Source organism: Myotis yumanensis, unplaced genomic scaffold, assembly GCF_028538775.1.
Source record: "Myotis yumanensis isolate MYYU_CA2020_CCGP unplaced genomic scaffold, mMyoYum1.0.hap1 SCAF_1, whole genome shotgun sequence".
Taxonomy (NCBI): domain Eukaryota; kingdom Metazoa; phylum Chordata; class Mammalia; order Chiroptera; family Vespertilionidae; genus Myotis; species Myotis yumanensis.
This window is the reverse complement of record NW_027223752.1, coordinates 184,002,530-184,025,622: the sequence shown is the minus strand read 5'-3', so window position 1 is coordinate 184,025,622 and position 23,093 is coordinate 184,002,530. Positions and strand designations below refer to the sequence as shown.

Genomic DNA, 23,093 nt, shown 5'->3' with positions numbered 1-23,093 from the left:
CCTTGCCAGTCCACACATTCTTCCCTAGATTACTTTAATTAATTCTGTGCCTTCAAATACAATTTAAAGTTTGATGGCTCTCAAAACTAAATCTCTTGAATCTATGTCTGGAACTTGAGACTTATATATCAAACATTCTACTTGCCAGTTTCCTATGTCTAATGAGTGTTTCAAACTGAATATGGCTGAACTCTTAATTTCCCCCCAAATCCTGTTTCTCTCTTTCTCTATCTTTCCTATCATTAGACGATCCGGTGCTCTAATGCTCAAACACAATTCTAGGCATTATAGTTCTTTCTTTCCTTAAGCCTCACATCTAAGACATTACCAACTCCTGTTTACTTCCAAAACATAATCCAAATAACACTACTGGTCTTCATCTTAATGGTCTTCATCTTCTCTATCCTGAACTAGCCTGGACTCCTGTTTCCACTCTTGCCCTTCAACAATCCATTTTCTATTCAATAACCTGTGTGTTCTTTGCAAAATAAAATTCAGATGATACCATGCTCAAAATCCTTCAATGGCTCCTCATTGCACTTAAATAAACATCCAAACACAACCTTAGCTTATGAAGTGCGGCCTGATCACCCCTGCCTTCCTCTTAGACGTAAACCACTCTTCATCTTCACGTGGATAGACTTTCCTTAGCATTAAGATCTCAGCTAAAATGTCACCAGCTCGGAGAATAATTATTCCAAAGTAGCTACCCAGGCACTTTCAAACATACACCCTATTTTAATTAACTATAGTACACAGCACTTTGTGTGAATAATTCCCTTATGTTTTAAAATTTATTTATGTATGAATGGACATATTTATTTCTTCCTTCATTAAAATGTAACCTTTGTGAGAACAGGAAAACTGTCCACTTTCTATGCTGCTTTATCTCCGGCACTCAAAACATTGTCTGACTCAGAGAAATGCAATAAAAATTGACGTGGCATTCTGATTTTATCATTGTCATGATATCTGGCCTTGCTCGATGCTTGTGTTCTGTTATAGTGCCTTAAGTATAGGAAAGCAATGCATGTTAAAGTAGATATTAAAAATAATTTTAATTTTATATATTTTAGAAGGGGGAAGACATGTTAATTTTAACTATCACAAATTAAACTAAATTTTAATTGCCTTACCACAGTCATTGTTTCTGGTTAATCAGACAGGAGCAGGATGGAAATGCATATTTGGAATTGAAGCTTGTTGCTTCTTAATCATAGGGGCCAAGTCAGTATTTTGAAAGAAGATGAAAAAATCAATGACATTTGAGTGGGTTAGGGCAGGAGCCAGGAACAAACAAATTGCGTGAGAACAACTATAAAATCAATGGAACTTACAAGATGAAAAATATTAGAGCATTGAATCCAAAACTTTAGTCACTGATATTTTCTCCTGAGATTATTTTGTTAAGCAAGAAGGCTAGCTGTTTGCCAAGAAAGGTCAAAATTAAATTAAAAACATTCTCTCTCTCAGCTCCCAAGTAGGTGCCTTCATACATCTAGAATAATATAGAGTCCACTAGCTATGTCTTTAACACTGTGAATGAATTAAAACTATTTTTAATACAAAAGGGTATTTTGTTTTGTTTTTTAATTAAAAAAGTAATATTCTATCCTGGCCAGAGTGCCGTCCCAATATGTCAAGGTTGCAGGTTCAATCCCTGCTCAGGGCACATACAAGAAACAACCAATGAATGCATAAATAAGTGGAATAGCAAATCAATGTTTCTCTCTCTCTCTCTCTCTCTCTCTCTCTCTCTCTCTCTCTCTTTCTCTCTCTCTGCCTTCCTATCTCTCCAAAAGATTAATAAAATAAAAAATTTTAAAGTAATATTCTTGCACTATAGAAATTATGGAGGAAATGTATAAAGAATTTTTAAAAATTCAACTATATAGAGAAAAGTACTAACATTTTTGTGAAATTTTTATTTGCATACTATATTCCTTTTTAATATAATTTATAAATACATAAAACATTCATAAAATTTCAAAATCAAAACTGTAGTAAATGTTCACAAGAAAAGTCTTATTTTCCATCCATTCTTATTCTGCTGCCCTCACACTCCTGATAGGTAACTACTTTGATTAGATTCGTGAGTATTATTCCCGTGACTGTTTTATGTGAGTCAAGGCAAATGCAAATATATTTCTTAGTATCTTTTCTTTCTTACTTAAAATATAGTATATGAATGTGTATTTCTAAACTAAACTATCCTTTCTCTTTATAATATATAATATATCCTCATATAGAGATCATATATGGGAAACATGAATAATGGAGTATTATGCAGCTATAAAAATAAGCTATATCGACTAAAATATTTTTTATATATTAAAGTCCATTTATATATATTTTTCTATATATTAAAGCTCATTCATATATATGCAAGAGTTGGCCTTCCTTCCTCCGGCTATAGCACCAGCTTCCCTCTGGCACCCGGATCCGGGCTTCTCTCTGGATCCAGCTTCATTTGGAATGATGTACGAACTAATTAGCATATTACCCTTTTATTATTATTTTTTAAATATATTTTATTGATTTTTTACAGAAAGGAAGGGAGAAGGATAGAGAGTTATAAACATTGATGAGAGAGAAACATCAATCAGCTGCCTCCTGCACACCTCCTATTGGAAATGTGCCCGCAAACAAGGTACATGCCCTTGACCGGGAATCGAACCTGGGACCTTTCAGTCCACAGGCTGCTGCTCTATCCACTGAGCCAAAACGGTTAGGGCACCCTTTTATTAATATAGATGACTTTCCCCTCTTTGTATCTTATAACAAGACATAAACTGCAAAAAAAAAAAAAAAAAAAAAACACTTTTCTTGTTGTTTTCTCTCCTACTGCCATAGACTTTGAATCTTTGGCATTTATCATTCCCTGAGCAGCTGACCTTTCATATTCTAGTTGAGAAATAATAAGTGTTATCAAATGGCATGTATTATTGGATACCAAATACAAGGTCAAGGGCCCAGTAATTGATTGAGAAAGATTATCAAGTGAGCTCAGTTCTCTCCAAATGACTCCTAACCTTGCCCCGGGTCTTTTGTCCAGGATGAGAATGTGACACTTGCTCCTACTGAGAGTTGAGGATCGGGTGAGGAGGGATTTTCCTTGGCTACAACCTATTTGAGTCCCTTGAACAATGTGGATTCTTCCCAAAAATCATTGGCTAAGTCAAAGTTAGAGCCACTCACCAGCACTTGAGAATGAGCAGTGAACTCCTTTTAAAGCCTCAGCTGTTTACAGGCTCCTCCCAAGGGGTCACTGAAGGGTTTGTTTCAAAATATGTTGTATTTGTATTAGTTTTCTTTGACTTCGGCAGCAAATTACAACAAACTTGGTGGTTTGAAAACAACAGACATTTACTATTTTTTAAAATTTTATCTTTATTATTGAAAGTATTATAGATGTTCCTTTTTCCACCTACTGACCCTCTGTACCCCCCACCTACCTCCCTAGCCCTTCACAGCACTATTGTCTGTGTCCATGGGTAATGCATATATGCATATAAGTCCTTTGTTTGATCTCTTCCCTGAGATCCCTCAGTCTTTACTCTTTGAAATTAATTCTCAGTTCTGTATGTTGGAAGTTCAAAATCAAGGTGTAGGTAGGCCCAGACCCCCCTCAGAGGCTCTAGGAGGGAACTACTTTGGCTTTGTGACTTCCAGCATTTCCTGGCCTAAGACCGTGTCATTCCAACTTTTGCCTCTATTTCCATTTCGCCCTCTCCTCTGCGTGTGCATCGTCTCCCCGTCTCTCTGTCATAGGGCTCTTGTGACTGAATTTAAGGTCTACCCAGACAATCCAGGATAACTCTGTCAGAATCCTTAATTTAATCATGTCTGCAGAAACCTTTTTTCCTGATAAGATAACATTTATAGGTTCCAGGGATCCGGACTTGATATCTATGGGTGGCCATTACTCAGAGTACTGGACTATATTTAGACATTTTCTAGAACTGCCTTCCACAGTCTTTATTTCAAGGCAGAAGCCTAATTTTGAGATGACAAAATGCCCCATCCAAACTTGCCTCCTTCTGTCATTTTTATTTGCTTTAAAAATATATTCGTATGTTTTTATTATTAAACAAGTAATAGATGCTCATTATTGAAATTTAAAAAAAAAATAGGAAAAACTTAGCAAAATAAAACTATGACCTGGCTATTCAAGGATTACCTACATTAACAATTTCATTTTTTACCTAAGTATTAGGCATCCTCAATATATAATACCTATTACACATATGGTTGACGAATAAACAAATAAGTGAATGAACCAATAAATCACATTGTAGCTTCCTCTCACATAAGGAATATACAGGTTTAGGAAGGGAGCTTGGGTCAAATTCTATCTCTGTGCTTTACCAGCTGCAGCTATTCAACTTATTTATGCTTCAGCACTCCTTCTGTAAAATAGTTATAATCGTCCCTACACATAGGGTTTCAGAAGATAACAGTATACAGCACAGTCCTGGCACATAGTAATTCTCAGTAGAAATTGGCTGTGATGATCCAAGACAGAAAAGGGGCATTTCTCTCTGAAGGGAAGAATGTGGAGTATAAATTGTTAGGGGGATGGACTTTGTATCAACATTTGAGTGTTTTTTTCCCCCAATTGCAATCTTTCCAAATGGCATGGGACACCTTAAGTAGGGAAATAAGAGATGGTTTGAGCAAGTTCAGAATGCCTTCCGTATTACAGAGATTCATATGTTAGATAAGCCTGAGAAAGGTAATTTCTAAGGTCTCTACAAATTTTGAGTATGATTATAGAATTTTGGTTTTAGAATAATAATCCCTTCCTTTCCCATATATCTAATCTGTTTTTTCCTCCACAGTCAAGGAATTTGCCCATTTTCCAAAGAATCAAAAACATGTGGTCAAATAGAAGTGACTTAAATGTAGCTAGAATGGTGGTGATTATGTTCCCAGGGAAACTGTTAGCGCAGAAGGACTCTGGAAGGAATTTCATGTACTTCTGTTCTGTCCAGAGGGAGAGTTCACAGGGGGTACAGGATCCTTGTGTATGAAAATAAGCGTTAAAAGCTTTTAAATAATTTCATCCAAACACTGTACATATTTTTCTCCATCACAATTAGTGGCATTCTATTAGCTTCTTAGGATCTGAACATATGTAATATTATGCAAATACTGTTTTAAAATTAAAATGAACCCAGAATGACAAATGCTTCTCAAGTGCTAAGTTTGCAGTTTATAATAAAAAACAGCAAAATGAGACATCTCTATAGAGAGTTTATTTCTATTTATTCAGAAATAACTTCATGCTATTATGTCTGTCATTGTTCATTTAAATAACAGTTGGACAATGTTATGTGTATTACTTGCTCTTATGTGTTTTATTAGCTGAGGAAAAAATAGTACATTGCAAAGTTTGCACATGATATAAATATCATGCTATTTTCTCTAAAAGACAGCTTAAAACAATGTTTAGGTTAGTATTCCCCATTTTGCACACCAGAATTACTTCGGTTAATTCAAAAATTATACCAATTTGCAAGTTTCTCCTCTCTTGTCTTTCTGGCAGCATCCTAGGTATGAGAGTAAATAATTTCAGAGGGCAAGAAGAGACTTGGTAACTATAAAACTTCAAACTCTTTTCAATAGCAGTCATTGGTTAGAAATAGGAACATAAATTGGGTTAATACTTAAAGATAAAATCCTTAAAGCAGCTTGCATTCATTTATTCCTTCCCTTTTTTGTTCACACAAATAGGTTAGGAGTTCACAAAGCCAGGCTTTTTGTTAGGTGCTCCGTGAGCTGTATTGTCCTCCTCTATAAAGTGAGAGATACCTATGCCACAGAGTCACTGAGTGAATTAATAATATAATGGCACACTCATTTGTTTAACAATGAGTAACATTAGCAATCATCATTATCAACATCATTATGCTATGCTATATATTATTATGGTTGTTAATTAGAAGTTTGTTTGTTTTGATTAGTCTAGCCTTGCAAACATGATGGTCAGTAAAAATTGACTTCAAAATTTCTAATTAGTTTACTCAACTAGATGATAATACTAGCAGATGTGTATAGAATCTATACACATAGAATCGCGTCATCATTTGGGGGTTAGAATCGCGTCATCATTTGGGGGTTAGAAAAAATGTGGGCCTAAAATATCTTTGAGCCTTCTGGAATATAAGAAATATATTTTTTGTCAGTATTAAAAATACTAAAAAATCTTTTGTCAGCTAAAAATAATCTGTCTCAGGCATTTTTCTACAAACTACATGGGTATTAGTCTGTTCACACTTATGAAGTAGGTTCTACCTTTATCCCAATTTAAGGATGAAGAGCCTGCGGAATAGAGAGGATGGGTATCTTGCCTGAAGTCACTTCACCAATGGGTATAGAGTGGGAATCTGAGCCTAGACAGCTCAGCTCCAGAATAGATTTACTGAACACACACTTCATCATGATTGGTTGATTATTAAGTGGCCAGAGCTCTTTCATAATCATATGTAATGTGTTTTCGTTTCATATTGGGGGCTTATCTGTATTTTTTTTTCAGTTTTCTGCCTTCCCTGAATAATTTTAAAATCCAGAAATGCAAGAAAGGGCATTGTTGGACTTTCTCACTATTATAGTCTCTGTGCCTCGGATAAGGCCTGGCGCATACTAGGTGTTGTTTAATACAAATTTGTTGAATAGATTAATGAAATTGTTTGCGACAAAGAAAAAAATCAAACCAACTTACATAACTCAAATAAACATGGTTGAATAATATTTATTTCACCTTGCCCTCATTTTATTAAACATCAGTCTATTTGCATTATAAATATGCATATTTTAATGTATATTTTTATATAAGCTCAGACTTCACCTAGTTCCAAGTGATGCTCATAATCATCGTTCATGCTGGAAAGAATATCTCAGCATTGTGCTTATGCAACTGACACAGCTACTGCACATGAATACATTTTCCAATCCAAATGTCAGAGAATAAGATCACCCTGCTTATTTTCAACATCATCTAGCCTTACCCCCAAGTCCTGTGGTTTGGGTTCGGTGATCTGACACTAACTAGAGATGAGTTTCTTTTCTAGTAGCAATGTTAGCTGAAAACAAAATACTAGTGTGGTTTGAATTCTGTTTCTTTTGCCAACTCTTAGCTGTCAAAGTATAAAACAATTTGTTTAACATAGTATCCCATTTTCAAACTTTAAAGATTCTTTACAAAAAGGAATAGTCCCCAGGAGGGATAGAAATAAGTATGATTTCATTCTGAATATGCTGATTAATTCTTGACATGTAATTATCGCCATATGTATGGAATTCTTACGATAAAGTTTACATCCCTTTTTATTCCTGAGTTTCTTCATTCTGATCATTTGTCGTGAGGCATATTGAACATCATGGGGTAATCTGCTCTTTCTTAGAAAACACAGCGTACTTGTGCCCTGGCTATTTGTCACTTATGATCCCAGCAAGAAATTGATGTCTCCACCTCAAAAGTAGTAATTGGAGGGTTTGTGACAAAGTGTTGCAAAGGTTAATAGAAACTAACAGACAGTGAAAAACATCCTGGGGCTAAAAACAGGGAGGAACCCATTACCACTCTTAGCTCTACAGGAACCTTAAGGAGCCTACAAGTTTAAGGATATGTGGACTAAGGCAGCTGCCCAGGGAACTAGGGCCAAATTGCTGCCTCACATGGAGAAGACAAGTCAATAATTATCTTGTCTTCTGACCTCCTGCTATGGCCTGTCAAACCCAACCTGCAGCCTGTTTTTTTGGAATTTATAAAGAGTTGTCTCCTGAGGTAGAGAGAGCGATGAGTGGAGGGAAGATCTGGTGGCCTGGGAGGGGGCGGAGGGTGCAGGAGAATTGTTTATTCAGGAGAGTGGCTTGAATTTACTTTATAAAACACATGTACAGTTTAATATCCCAAGCAGAGCCAAAAGGCATAGAATTAAACAGGAGACATATAGACACACATATTCACATACCTGCATGCATAAATGAATATTGTATCTACCTGGAAGGTTAGATGCTATGTTCTAAAACTAAGTTAAATCACAAATTTAATTACTTCACAAGATCATTTAATTAAGTAAAATAAACTTGTAATTGAAAAAACTGATCTTATCACTTTTTATAGAAATCATATAGATTTCAAACCTATATATAAAAGAAAGGTCTTAATTAGGCTGAATATTTGCAATGTATTTAGTAATTTTAAAAAATCATTGAAAAATACCAAGAAGCCATGGAAAGTAGGTGCTTCAAAAAAGCATAGTTAATAATGCTGAAAGCTCCTGGGAAGTCAAGTTCACTGATGATTGAAAATTGTCAAGCATGAAGATTGTGAGAATCATGTAATTGGAATTATGGGTGCACAAACTAGAGTACAGTGGATACATACAAGGATATAGATTCAGTGTAGATAACTATGCTAGGCAAAGGGATAAAAAGATGATAGCTGGAGGGGGAGCTGGAGTCTAAATTATTTAATAGGATAAACTTTTAAACATGTCTCAGAACCATGAGAATGATCCGCTAAAGAGAGAGAAATTTAACAGAAAAGAGAACGGACAATTAAGAGAAACCTATGGTAACGTTGACTAAGTTATTTATTGTCTCTGCCTTGGTTTTCACAACTATAGGTGGGGAAAATATACCTACCTCATAAGATTATTCTAACAATTAATATGTTGATAGAATGTTTAGTAAAAATTTTGGCATGCAGAAATGCATTTAATACATTGGTGCTTAAAATGGATCTGGTACCTAACACTATCTCATACATATTAGATGGTCAACAAGAATTTGTTATATGTTGAATGAATATGATTCTGTTACATGATTTTTGATTAGTTGGGAATATAAATGAGTCAGGTGCGTTACGATATGTTAGTTATAGATGCACCTTGACTATTCACTGATGATGATTATGATGATGATACTATTTAATATTTGCCACCTGATGATGTTGATGTTTGGGGCATTTGTGTTCACAGGGTGCCATTTTTCTGCCTGGAAATAAAGTCCTGGAACATCCCTGCAATGAAGAGAGTCCAGGGAAATTCCTTTTTGAAGTAGTTCCAGGTAAGATGGTTTTCTGGTTTGATTGCATTGTTGCTGTTCCATATTGGTAAAGGTGAAAACAAGTCAGACAGCCTTTATGATTGAAAATTGTCAAGCATGAAGAGAACATTAATTTGAGGAGGCAAGTATCAAATTTGGTTCCTATTTACAGAGATAATGACTCCAGGCTTCTACACTTGATACAAATGAGCATTAGCACGCGCACACACACAAAAAAACACATGGCCACGTGATTATTGGATATCCATCTGTCCACAGACTCCAGAGTGACCAGAAGTCAAGACACAACATTGCTAAGACACTATTGGAGACAAGTTTCTTGCAATATGAAAATTTTAGCAAGGTATTATAGGTAGACTGCATTGTCCAGCTGATTTACTGCCATAATTTCCTCATAAAATGACATTGTAAAGAAGCCTTTGCTATAAAAACAAAAGAAAGGAAAAAACCTCCTTCAACAACTAACAAAATGTTGCAGTTCAGTACCCAACTTTGTTCCCAACCAACCACTTCCATATGTTTGGCTTGTAAAGTTGAGGATGCCTCTGCCAAGTTATCAGATCCTGCAGTTAAATTTCTTCAACATCTGTTCATTTTATTTTCTAGTCATCTTCATTCATCCTTCTCAGAGTACCTGGTTTTCACTTAAACCTTTAACTCACCCAGCAACAATTTCTTCAAGGCCATCAGCTACTTTTTGGATGTGTTTTTTAGCCCTTCCTTAATCCGTAATGTAAGAAAAAGAGAGGGATGTACTTTTTGTAGCATTGGCTTTGAATGACCCAGTTGATGTGTTATTGACATTGATTTACTCATAGTCTAGGGGTGAGTTTTAATTTATTTGGGTGACTAATATGTAATTCATATCAATAAAGCTGGCACAGAGGCAGTCAACAAAATATTTCCCCCAGATTTATAAATGTTGGGAATCTAAAATGTGAAAGCATATTTTTCTCCTCAATGAAAACAGCTGTAGCATTGAGTTCATCTGGCTCACAGTGGAATCCATGACTAAATGTTAATTAATGCAGCTGAAGTGCAGAAAGGTTAGTCAGATGCATTGTGTTATTTGTTTCCTCCAAGGAGAACATATTGCAAGAAACCTGAATCTTGTTTGCCCTATTAAGAGCTTTTTTATACTGACTTCTTAGTGGAATACTCTGCATGGAACCAAATTCCAGATGTTGCAAAGTCTTTGAAGTATCAGTAGTGGAAATTTCTTTCCCTATTTATCCTCAAACATTAGGGCCCGTTGGCTTTTAAATGAGCCTGGTATTAAACTGACAGCTTTGGCTCTTTATCTCCAATATAATTCTAAAGGTCTACTACTGTGTAGAGATTCTATCTTTCTATTGTTCTGATGTAATATAAATGGATATTGTCAAGACTTCTAGAGACAGCTGTGTCTTTGAGCTCAGGAAGTCCCTCCAAGATTGCTGTTCTAGGGCATGTGTTGCATATGTAGTGCACATGAAATAATGGCTTTTGATGAGCAAAGCTTAAGTAGCTCAAGACTCTATGATGTGGAATCTGAAGGTTGTTCTTTCAAAACAAATGAGCCCAGAGCTCATTTGAAAAGATGCTTCCTGAATCATTAGTTCAATATGTGTAGCTTCTAAATTAGGATTTATAATTCTGAAGTGACAAGAGAATTGTGTCAAATGTTTCTTTGAAGAGGGATTTGGAAAATCACAGTGAGAATTCAGTGTCTGCGCCATTAATCTTGGTCATTGGGGGTTTATTGGTGGGCCCCTGACATCAGGATGGAATTTCAGGCAAATGCTACTGTATTTGTATGAAATGTGGGGATCTGTATCACATGATTTTTATCAATTTTTGCAAAATCAGGATTACTCAGGAATAGAATGACATGGTTTCTTTTTGCAAATGGGAATGACAAGATGATATTTTCTGAGATTTCCAATTGTGAAATAGTTTGATGAGGGGAGCCTGTGAAGTGCAATAGTGATTTCTTTTATCAGAAAGGATAGGAGACAGGAAAAATGATGAAAATGTGGTCATTGTCATACACAGAATCCTCTTCATACTGAAGGCGTATCATCATAACACATACTTATTCTACATTGCTTTCTCTGTGAAATTCTCTTGATCACCACTTCTAAAAACCCATGCTGCAGATGATGCTTACAGAACCATCACTATTCCGTCTCTATGGACATGCACCTTAGGCCCAACTACCTAAGGGATAGCCATTAATAGGATACCTTAATCCCACATGCCTATAATGGTATCTAAAACACGTAATAGCATCCAGGAAGCCCTTTGACAAATATTATAGTACTATGTACATACACATTTGTGTGAGTGTGTGTGTGTGTGTGTGTGTGTGTGTGTACAAGCAGGGTAGGCTAATATAGGTTTATAGTTGTCCATATGGAAAAAGACATGCAGGTTATGATTATTACAATAGCTTTATTTTTTAAATATATTTTTATTGATTTCAGAGAGGAAAGGAGAGGGAGAAAGAGATAGAAACATCAATGATAAGAGAGAATCATTGATTGGTTGCCTCCTGCACACTGGGGATTGAGCTCACAATCTGGGCATGTGCCCTGACTCGTAACTGAACTGTGACTTCCTGGTTCATAGGTCGACATTCAACCTCTGAGCCATGCAGGTCAGACTACAATAGCTTTATTAATACTGTGCCTCACATACTCACAACTGTAAACCTACTTTTGCCCCACCCTATATATAGAGGGAGAAAGAGAGTTTATGACATGTGTATATATCTTTATAGTTCCCAGATCTTTGTTTTGTTTTTGCTTTAGTCCGAAATATCTTATGATATTAAGCAATCATGTGCAAATAAGAAAACAAGATTTTTCAATAGAATTGGGCATCTTACTACAATTCTACGAGTCAGGCTATATTATTTATTACTTTGGGTAGTATATTTCTGTACAGGCTTTAAGCTTTTGTAAAAACCTACCTGAAAAAAATCTACCTTAATTTAGAATTAATTTTTATAGATTTGCTGTCTCATAAAATAAATTATCTCATAATAATGCCATAATTTAAAGCATTTCACTTCAATTTTTTTCCATTTCTCTACTTGTTATTCAAAAAGGAGGTGTTAGCCAAATTGGCGTATTTGAATACTTCACTGTCTGACATGCCAAATTTTAGACTGGATTACATTATATGGCCAAGTGCTAAGTTTTTGGGAAATGCGGTTGAGAAAAGAATGTTGGCAGACCTTTAATGTATAGTGCTCAAAGAAAGAGCCTTGCTTCTCACAAAATGTGTACTGGGGAAGTTTTTCTTGTGATGTTTAAAAAAAATAACAGAATAATTAATGGAATGATGATGCCTTAACTTTCTCAGAAGAATAGTCTGTCACACGGAGAAAAGGCAGTCGTGGTTTAAAGACAGACAGAGACCGGTAGAGAGAGACAAGGGAGTATGTGCTCCAAGGAGTTAGGAACCACACCTTTCTCCCTCATTACTTCATCCCTAACACCTAATACAGCATAATGCAAGGTGCAGAAAAAGGTTGAAGTGTATGTATCTACCAGGTTTATGGAGGAATCTCAATCATATGAATGTTGTTTTTTGTTGTCGTTGTTGATTGGCTACCACTACTCCCAACTCAGTGATGCTGATCTCTTACTTCCTGCTGTGTGGGATCTTTCCATCCCCTGGTGCAGCTAAGACCTCTGTGGCTCTCGTGGCTGAAGTGGTGGGCAGCTTCTCACGTTCCTTCTCCCACTTCTCTGCCTTCCTCTCTGATAATGATACTGAGAGAAAGATGGAAGAAGGTAATCTTCCTACCCAAAAGCTTCTGCAGGGATATAGCTCCTTTGCACTGCCTGCTTAGTACACGTCACCCCAAATGCTGACTCTCTCATGGAGTGCAGTTGGGGATTTTTCAACATCTCTAGAATTGGAGATGCACCTCACATGGTAGGATGTTCTGTCTTGGGCATGATCTTGTTGGATGGGACACCAACAAAGGGGCTCAACGGCCAGCTGCTTTCCTTGTGCTATTCAGCTACCAGGAGTCCCATGTACCTGCCAAGTAAGAGCAGTGCAGGCTGTTTTGCTGCTGCTGCCTCACTGCACCCGCCACCTTGCCCCTGCCTCCATGGTGAGTGAGCTTCAGACCCAGTGGGTTCAGTGGCTTGCCAAGCTTCACGCAAGTCTTCAGCTTAGAGAAGTTGTGGGTGACCATTCTCGCACACTTCAAAATTTACGAGCAACTCTCTCATGATTTTCTGATTTGTTCTGTTGGTTGGGAGAAATTCTTTTCCTCCTCGTCAAAAAAAAAATAGTGTTTATCTTGAAAACTGTTGTCTCTAAGCAGCACTTCCTCTTTCCTAGTCTTCCTCTTGTACTAGTCAGGGACAGGCAAATGGGGTCTGGGTTTCTTTGAAATGCCTTCTCTCTATAAACCCTGTAGGGAAGTGGCTTGGCACAACTTCCATTGTTCTTTACAAGTTGGAATGTTAGTTTTTAGCATGTTTTTATTCATATTTAGATCTTACTAATTCCAGGGTAATGGACAGACATATTTTAAAAATCTATAGCCATCTAAAATCTTCGTCTGGATTCTGGGGAAGTGCATTCTGATGGAGTTATGATCACATGTTTATTAGGGAGTGCTCTCTGAAGATACTTCATCTGTGAGGAAGTGAGGAAAGCAGGGTGGGCAGAGGGAGAGGCTGTCCCAAGACATCTTTGCAACGGAAGTCTCAGCTGATGGTATGGGGAGCCCTGGAGCTGGGTTGCCCCTCAGAGTTGTTCTAAAGTGAGGGACCAGACCTGTTTCCTGGCATCAGCTGGCCAGCCATTGATTGGAAAGAGGGGAGACAAATAAACTGGGGTGAAGTAGTATTCTATTGAAGTGGAGAACAGTTCCATAAGGGCCTCTGTGAGCCACCAGCAGTCAATATCTCAGCCTCTGGGATTTATTGCATTAAATATCCATTATAGCACCTACAGCTTATCTGTATCCCAGGCAAGTCCTGGCTCTTTGCATGAATCACTTTATTTAACCTTTACTACAATTCTTGGAGGCAGCCTATTGTATTATTTCCATTCCCAAATAAAGAAACTGAGGCACAGAGAAGTAATTTGATCAAGGTAAAACAGCTAATTCCAGCTAGTGAATGTATATACGTGTGTGTGTGTGTGTGTGTATGCATGCATCACTGATTTACCTTTCCCAAGGTAAAGCTCCCAGAAATTAAACTAAAGTTTTATATATATAATCTGACTTCAAAATATGAGGTATTATAGTTTTGAGCATAGTTTGTGAAATATGAATATGTGAATATTTTTGTTACTCTTAGTTGAAACGGATATACTTGAATCTCTTCTTAACTTCTCCATTAAGAATGAGAGTTTCAGCCCTAACTGGTTTGGCTCAGTGGATAGAGCATTGGCCTGTGGACTGAAGGGTCCCAGGTTCGATTCCAGCTAAGGGCATGTACCTTGGTTACAGGCACATCCCCAATTGGAGGTGTGCAGGAGGCAGCTGATCGGTGTTTCTAACTCTCTATCCCTCTCCCTTCCTTTCTGTGAAAAATCAATAAAATTATATATTAAAAAAAGAATGAGAGTCTCAGAACTTGAAGTGAGAGTAGGCATTTTCATTTATTTGCAGTTATTTTTAGGTTTATGCCTATCATTACAATAGGCACTGGATAAAGATGCCCATTCATAGTGCTTCTGAATGTATGTTCTAAAGCCAAACTATACTGTCATGAAAAAGTGGGGAGAGAAATATACTTGTCCACAGTGTCCTTACTTACATGTGAATAACTATGCCAAAGGAAGAATCTACACCTGTAATTTTTCCCTACAAAACAGTGAACTGGGGTTCACTTTTCTTCATTACAGAACTCACGTTGCAGAAACAGTCCCAGCTTCATCACCAACTTGCTCCACACACTGGCCAAGTTATCACTCACTATCTAGCCAGCAGCAGACACACCTGCTGGCAATCAGTCCACTGACCTGCATAGATATTATCCAAGCAGAGACCCATTATGAGTTTCAAAAGCAATTACCAATATTACAAACTCTCAAAACCCCATTGTGCCCAGTGCCCCGAATCAGTAAGAACTAGAACTTGGAGGTTTTCTCATCCTCTTCCTTCTCCCAAGGAAAGAAAAGAGGAACACATAAGAAAATAGGATGAGGGGTAAAATGTTGGCTATAGAAACAAAGAAAAAAAAGGATTTTGAAGGGTATTCTAAAGTGATTTTCATCTGCCTGGAAATGAAATTAAGCCCTTCAAAAAAAGTGAAGGTGTCATTTTCCCCAACATTACCCATGACTACACTAATAATTTTCAATAACCTTAGACAATTGCATATTGCTTCTGTAAATTTCACTAACATTTCTTTCATTCTAATTATTTCCCAGAAGAATTTTTAGGAGCTAAATGAAAGGTTAGAGAATGTGGATGTCTTTATCTGTCTATCTATCTTTCTCTATATGTAGCTCATTATCTCTATTTCCTTTGCATCTATTTATTTCATCTATATACACACATGTCTAATATGACATTTTTTCTATTATTCATAATTCCATGCTATATTATTCATCAGTTTTTACTTTTACCTCTCAGATTCAGTTTTCTCCTGGTCCTATGATTATAATTTTACAGGCCTATTTTATGCATTTACAAAAGAACTCCCTAGACAGAACATTTTATATGTCTGGAGACTGTAAAATTTTTAATTTCCCCAAACTTGAACTGATTTAGATGGTCAGTGCAGCTGTGCTATATAAGAGATCAATATTTGTGTTTTTGAGATAATGATGTTACAACAGCAGTTAAAATTTATCATCCACGTCTGTATTTGCAACTTCTAGGATGAACAAATAAAGTCATTGGATATATTAATTTTCTGTCACTTAAAAATGTAAACCAGGCCTTGGATGGTGTTGCTCAGTGGTTAGAAATTAACCCACACATCACAGAGTTGTGGGTTCAATTCCCGGTCAAGAGCATGTCCCTGAGTTGCAAATTCAATTCCCAGCCCCAAACTGGGTGTGCACCATGTTTCTCTCTCTCCCTCCCCTCCTCCTCTCTCTTTCTCCCTCTCTTTCTCTCCCTTCCTTCCTTCCTCCATCCCTCCCTCCCATCCATCTACACTAATAAAAGACAAAGATGCTAATTGATCATAACTTCGCTATGCCCAAACCACGCCCACCAGCCAATCAGAGCGACTATATGCAAATTAACCCAACCAAGATGGTGGCCAGCAGCCACGGAGCTGGAGCCAGGAGGAGGCTTGTTTGCCCCGGCGATGGAGGAAGCCAAGCTTCCCGCCTGCTCTGGCTGGCTGTGGCCTCCGCAAAAGGCAACAAAGTTTCAATTATAAAAGATAAATAAACCCCAGATACCTGCTTCCAGCCAGCCTCCACTGGGAGCTTGGGTGGCTGGGGGCTGTGGCCAGACGCAAACAGCCATCAGCCCCTCACCCAGGCTGGCCAGGCACTCCAGTGGGGACCCTCACTCTGAAGGGGGTGTGGCTAGTCTGAAAACGGCCCTCAGCCCCTCACCCAGGCTGGCCAGGCACCCCAGAGGGATCCCCACCCTCATCAGGGACACCCTTCAGGGCAAACCAGTAGGCCCCCACCCATGCACCAGACCTCTCTCCTATATAATAAAAGGGTAATATGCAAATTGACCCTAACAGCAGAGTGAATGGGAATCACTGGTCACTATGACACACACTGACCACCAGGGGGCAGACGCTCAATGCAGGAGCTGCCCCCTGGTGGTCAGTGTGCTCCCACAGGGGGAGCTCTGCTCAGCCACCAGCCAGGCTGATGGCTGCCAGTACAGTGGTGGTGGTGGGAGCCTCTCCTGCCTCCTCAGCAGCACTAAGGATGTCTGACTGCAGCTAGGCCTGCTCCCCGCTGGCAAGTGGACATCCCCTGAGGGCTCCTGGGCTGCCAGAGGGATGTCTGACTACCAGCTTAGGCCCTATCCCCTGGGGAGCGGGCCTAAGCCAGCAGGTGGTCATTCTCCGAGGGGTCCCATACTGCGAGAGGGCACAGGCCATGCTGAGGGACACTCCCGAGTGCACAAATTTTTTGTGCACCGGGCCTCTAGTTTTCTATAAAAATCAATGGGAAAAAGATCAGTGGGTGAGGATTAACAACAACAACAACAACAATGTAAACCAGTATTTGGTGTGTCTATTTTAAATGAAAATGTGGGGGTATTGTAAGTGTTTTAGCATCAACATCATCTTCTTGATCATTAGTTAAATATGCTGCTGGAACATTTACTTTTCGAACACTCTCTTTATCTTATCTTTCTCTTTTGTGTTAGTACAGTAAGTTAAAATCATGCAATTGTATTTGTTATCCAAAGGCAGCTATACTTTTTTATCTGCCTAAGTCTGCAGACTGCCCTGAAGCTTGTGTTTTTTAAAAGTTCCTTTTTCTTTTTTGCTTAATTTGTGCAAATTATTTAGAGAATGTGAGTAGGAGTTGTTTATGGCATGAAAACATAATTCTATATACACAAGTAGTTCTGAACATGAGTTAAATAAATGCATTGAAAATCAGCATGCTTTAGCTACTATGTATTCTTTCATATAAAAATGCATTTGGGATTTTTTTGCTTCTACATTCCCTTGCTAGTTAAAACGCCTTAAAATATTACATTTAAAAGAGGCTATTAAAATGGTGAAAGAGCATTTAAAATGTTTGCAATCTCTTGAAATTCTGGCTAATTCTTCGTCAACCAGAAGGCATTTGGGGCATTTATAAACCAATTCTAAGTGCGATCTCATGATTGCTCTTATGAGAAATGCTAATGCAGTGTGCTCTCTCATAGTGTTTGTGGGCATGTGGATCCGTGCACATTTAGTTTTATCATTCACTCTACATGCTAGGTCAGGATCAGCAAATATTTTCTGAAAAAGACCAAAGTAAATGTTTCAGCCTTTACAGGCCATAAAGTCTCTGTTACAATTATTCGACTTTGTTGTTCTAACATAAACAAATGGGTATGGCCGTGTTCCAATAAAACTTTATTAATGGACACTGACATTTGGATTTTATATAATTTTCAAATCTAAAGAAATATCTTTCTTTTCAGTTTTTTTTTCTAATAGCTTAAAAATGTAAAAAATAGACAGTGGGCTAGATTTAGTCCATAGGCCATAGCTTGTGGACTCCTGTAGTGAGATTAAAAAAAAAAAAAAAGCAAACCTATGAAAAGGAGTCTGAGGATACTAATATAAATCACTAATCCTCGCTGGTGCCACCAGAGCCAGAATTAGAGCTCTGAGACAGCCTGTCTCCCCAGGCCATGGCATTACCCCCTGGCTGCCTCAAAATCAGGATGCAGGAGCTGCATGCCAATCTTTTTATTTAGCAGCTCTATCATTGAATGCTATCTATTTTTTTTTCCACCAGGATGAACCTAAAAAGTTTTAGCCACCAAACTGAAATTCTCTGTTTAAACCCTGTTATGTCTCATTTAGAACTCTAGATCCTGACCAAAGCTAAAATCTGTTTTATGACCTTTTAAAGAAATGAATACCATTAATAGGATATTGAGTGCACCTAGCCTGAAAAAAAATCTCCCACACTTTGTCCAGTCCATACAAGTTCATGAAGACATTCGTAAGTATTCTGAGAAGGAAGCATCTTTTGCAAGATCAAATAGCTTGAAGTATCATCAAAACTCTCCTTTTTACAATGTACATACCTTAAAGATCTAAGTATCTTACAGAAAAGGACAGTACTGTGTTCATTGGTAAAACTAACAAATTAATTTTCTCAGAGGGGTGGTTTATTTATCCTACCATGCATTTATTAACATCTCTACCCCTCACCCACCAGTTCTATAACATCCGTATGAAAAACACTCCCTTGGTCCCAGGTTCGATTCCGGTCAAGGGCATGTACCTGGATTTCGGGCACATCCCCAGTGGGAGATGTGCAGGAGGCGGCTGGTCGATGTTTATCTCTCATCGATGTTTCTAACTGTCTATCTCTCTCCCTTTCTCTCTGTAAAAAATCAATAAAATATATTTTTAAAAAAAACACAAAAAAAAACACTCCCTTAATATTTGTAGTTAATGTTTACAGAAATTGTGTCAGGTCCTGTAGTCTTGTATGTCAGGCTTTATCTACAATGGTTCACTTAATATGACTATACCTGTGATAGATACCATCCTCCTTATTGGTAAACAATGGCACAAACTCGCATTTCTAACAAATGTTAAAACTAAGCTTCACACCTATCTGAGCCCACAAAGCCACCACATGCCACAGATTTCTTATACTAGTAAGAATATGGATAGGCATATTATCTAGATCCAACAGAGGCTGAAAGTCCAAGAATTAAGGGACATAAGGATGACAACTGAAGAAATGAGATTAAGGGTTTAAAAGTTCGTGTACTCTGCATTTGCTACCACTCTCATGACACTCAACATCTTAAAAATTGTTTGTATTCACTTTCTTTCCCATTACATTTAACGCTTTTAAGTAGAAACAATGCCTTCCATCCCCAGTGTCTAGCAGAGTGGCTGTCATTTAGTAGATGCTCAATGCATGCTTGGTGAATTAATGAGTAAACTGAACCTCAGTTTATCATCTGTGTAATGATTGTATTGGATTAGACAAAATCAGCTCTTTCTCTCAATGCCTTAGAAAACAAGAAACTAGAGACTTTCATTAATTCACAGACGACACTCCTTAAAAAGTAGACTGCATTTCCTCATCCTTCATTAATACTAAAACCAATAGTGTCAGTACTTGGGTAGCAGAAGGTGTTTATTTGCATGTTATTTGCTGCAAATGTGATCCTCCTCTCCACTGTGTTTTGTGGCATGGTTTCATTATGCATTCAGAGGCTGTTTGTGTTCACCTGTCTTTTTTATCCAATAATTGGGAAGAAAATAGACAGTAAAGTGCTAGGCAAATATCAGCCACTGTCATTATGAAAAGAGAGTTTCTCCAGGCAGTTCTTTTTCTGTGGTAGGACTCCTTTGAGCTGTATCTTAGCTAGGGAGAGAGTGTGTTTGAATGAGTCAATGGCCAGTGGACAGAAAAACCAATAGACTGGAAAGGATCAGGGAATGAGAAAGAGAAAGTACACTTCACAGGAAAAAGAACAGGTGAGTGAGCAGAGAACACACTGATCATGCGGGTGGGAGAGAAGCTGGCAGCAAGGGGAAACTGGCATGTCACTAAGTCCTATGCCAACTCTCGGGGAACCAGGAAAGTCCTTTTTTCTTTTCTTTTCTTTTGTAATACAAAACTGAGCTGAAGTGGTCCTAAAGATTTCAAAAAGCAAGACCTCAAGGACCATCTGCAACCCAATAATGTGTCCTTGGGGCTTTTGGACTTCCTGGCTTAAGTAAAATAAAAACAAATGAGCAAATAGAACAAAAACAGACTTTCATAGAAACAAGAAACAAACGGACGATTGCTACAGGGGAAGGGAGAGGAGGGACAGACGGGTAAGAAAGATGAAGGGGGATATAGTCAATAATATCACACAAAGTGTGATAACTTCGCACGGTGACAGATGGTTACTAGGCTTACTGTGGCAAGCACACCGTAAGATATAAAATGTCGAATCACTATGTTGTACATGTGAAACTAATACAATACTGTACATCAACTATACTTTAATAAAAAAATTTTAATCTAGTAACAAAAAGGTAAGATGAGTTGTGGGTCATATTAATATGATGTTCTAACAAAGTTAGGAGAGAAACCATTGTATCATTTTTATTGCCTTTTCTGTCATAACAAAGTTAGAGGGCAGAATATAATATAAAAGAATTATCTTTGTTAGTCTGTGGGTTCATATTTCCTGTCAATTTTTCAAATGTTGCTTTTCTTAAAAATGTTCCATCTTCACACCCCATTATATCAAGCCAAGGAAGGCCTGAGAGGCCCTGGGTCTTGTAGAAATGTAGGGTCCAACCTGGAATCTCTACTCCTTAAATAAGAAAGCTGGCAACATGAGGCAAAGCCACCTAGGATTTATAAAACCCCAATTATCCCAGGTGCTTTGCTAAGTACTTTGCCAAATCCCAAACTGTTTTCTTGAGGTCTCTGAGAGTAGAGCAGAAAAGGCCCCTTTTCACAGTGATTTAGAAAGAGAGCTGCCTATGGGAGGAAGGCTAAGAGTTGATGGTGAGAAAGGAACACAGAGAGGGCCTCCCTGGAGGCCAATTAAAGAAGAGGAGAGAGGTCTGAGACGTCTCTGACAGACAGGACTAGGTCAGATACCAGCTGCGCTGCTGGAGCTAGTTGCTAGGCTCTCCAAGCCACAGTTTCCTCTGAGCAAATATGCAGTAAGAACATCTCCCTCTTCAGGTTGTGTTGAGGATGTAAAGAGACAAGAGTATGGGGATCACTTCGGACTCTGCCTGGCCTGAAGTAAATCTTGGTGATGAGTAGTAACATTTTGGAACAATGGTTTAAATGGTGCTGTGTATAAATAAGTGCTGGATACTGAGTTGTCTTAGATGGGATTATAAATGCAGTGAAATTGAGGAAGCAAAAGGTCAGTGTCAGGGACTAGAATAATCAAGGAAGTCTTCCCAGAGTCAGTGAATCAGCCCCTGGAATTTAAAGAACCTACAGGATTTTGATTAGCTGACTATGGTGTGACAAATCACAGGCTGAACAAATATTGGCAGAGGCATGACGGAAGCTCTGAGACTAGACAGGGATACTAATGGAGTAAGACGGGGATGTGCCAGGGACATGCATGTGACTCGCGTGTGTACCTGCCGATCCAGGATGCCGAGGAGAGGTGGCCATTTGGTTATTTCTCTGACAGGGACAACTCAGGGGAGCCCTGAGTCCTAGGAAATTTGACAGTGTTCAGACATGAGGCTGCCCCCACATTGGCATTCAGTTAATTTTGTGAAAATATACAGCTAAATACTAATCACTGCTTATATTTCAAACATCGGAGTAATAAATCTAAATTCAAACTTCTATATACGTTCAGTTTCATCAAATCAGCTATGAGTCTAATAAGTCTCACCAGCGTAGGAGGACACTAGAGTATTATTGTGGAGTGGCGCTGGTTTAAGGATCCTCTGGTCTCATACAGAAGGTTTTCCCCTGAGCTCCTACTAACCAGCACTATTTAAAAAATCACATTTTATGTGTCTGTGATAAGAAAAAGGGATTGGTAGAAAGAGTATTTATTAGTTTTCTAGGGCTGCTGCAACACAGAACCACAGACTGAGGGGCTTAAAAAACAGAAATGTATTTTCTCACCACCTGGAGGCTAGAAGTCCAAGATCAACCTATCAGCAAGATTGGTTTTTTCACTGAGGCCTCCTTGCTTTCTTTGTATATGGCCACTTTCTCCCTGTGTCATCACATGTCTTCTTGCCTCTGTGCCCATCAGTGTCCTAATTTCTCATTTCTAGTCAGATTGGATTAGGACTCACCCTCAGAACCTCATTTTAACTTAATTAAAATTAAATGGGGTCTCTAAAGACCCTATTTCTACATGGGGTTAGGATCTGAGGTTCAAGGGGTTAGGACTTCAACGTGTACATTTTGGGGAAACACAACTCAGCCCATAAAAGAGTATAAATGGAGATGAGATATCATAGTTCTTCCAAAGGCTTTGCTTTTATATGTATGGAGACTCTTCCTCATGTTTAGTACTGACTACGTGAGCTCCACTCAAAGAAAGAAGTAGCCATTCAGATTTTTCTATTTATATATTAAGCCACAGTGAAGAATTCCACTCAATCTTTTCATACATGTTGGAAAACCTGAATAATTTAGGAAGCAAAGTATTAACTGAGGACACGTGAAATAGAAATGGAGGCTGCCTAGAGAAAGAACAAATATTTTATTTATTTATTTTTAAATATATCTGTATTGATTTCAGAGAGAAAGGGAGAGGGAGAGAGAGATAAAAACATCAATCATGAGAAAGGATCATTGATAGGCTGCCTTCTGCACTCCCCCCACAGGGACCAAGCCCACAACCCCAGCATGTTCATAGGTCAACGCTCAATCATGGA

At 38.1% G+C, this 23,093-nt stretch overlaps 1 protein-coding gene across 5 annotated transcripts in view; it reads left to right on the top strand.

Moving 5' to 3' along the window:
• The window catches only part of ARHGAP24 (Rho GTPase activating protein 24), a 554,910-nt gene that overhangs the window by 278,073 nt on the left and 253,744 nt on the right, over nt 1-23,093 (top strand). For all 5 annotated transcript variants that reach the window (XM_070393355.1, XM_070393371.1, XM_070393389.1 and 2 more), the window contains exon 3: nt 8,988-9,075. In XM_070393355.1, coding sequence (XP_070249456.1) covers nt 8,988-9,075 — 88 coding nt within the window. The remainder of the gene's footprint in view (nt 1-8,987; nt 9,076-23,093) is intronic.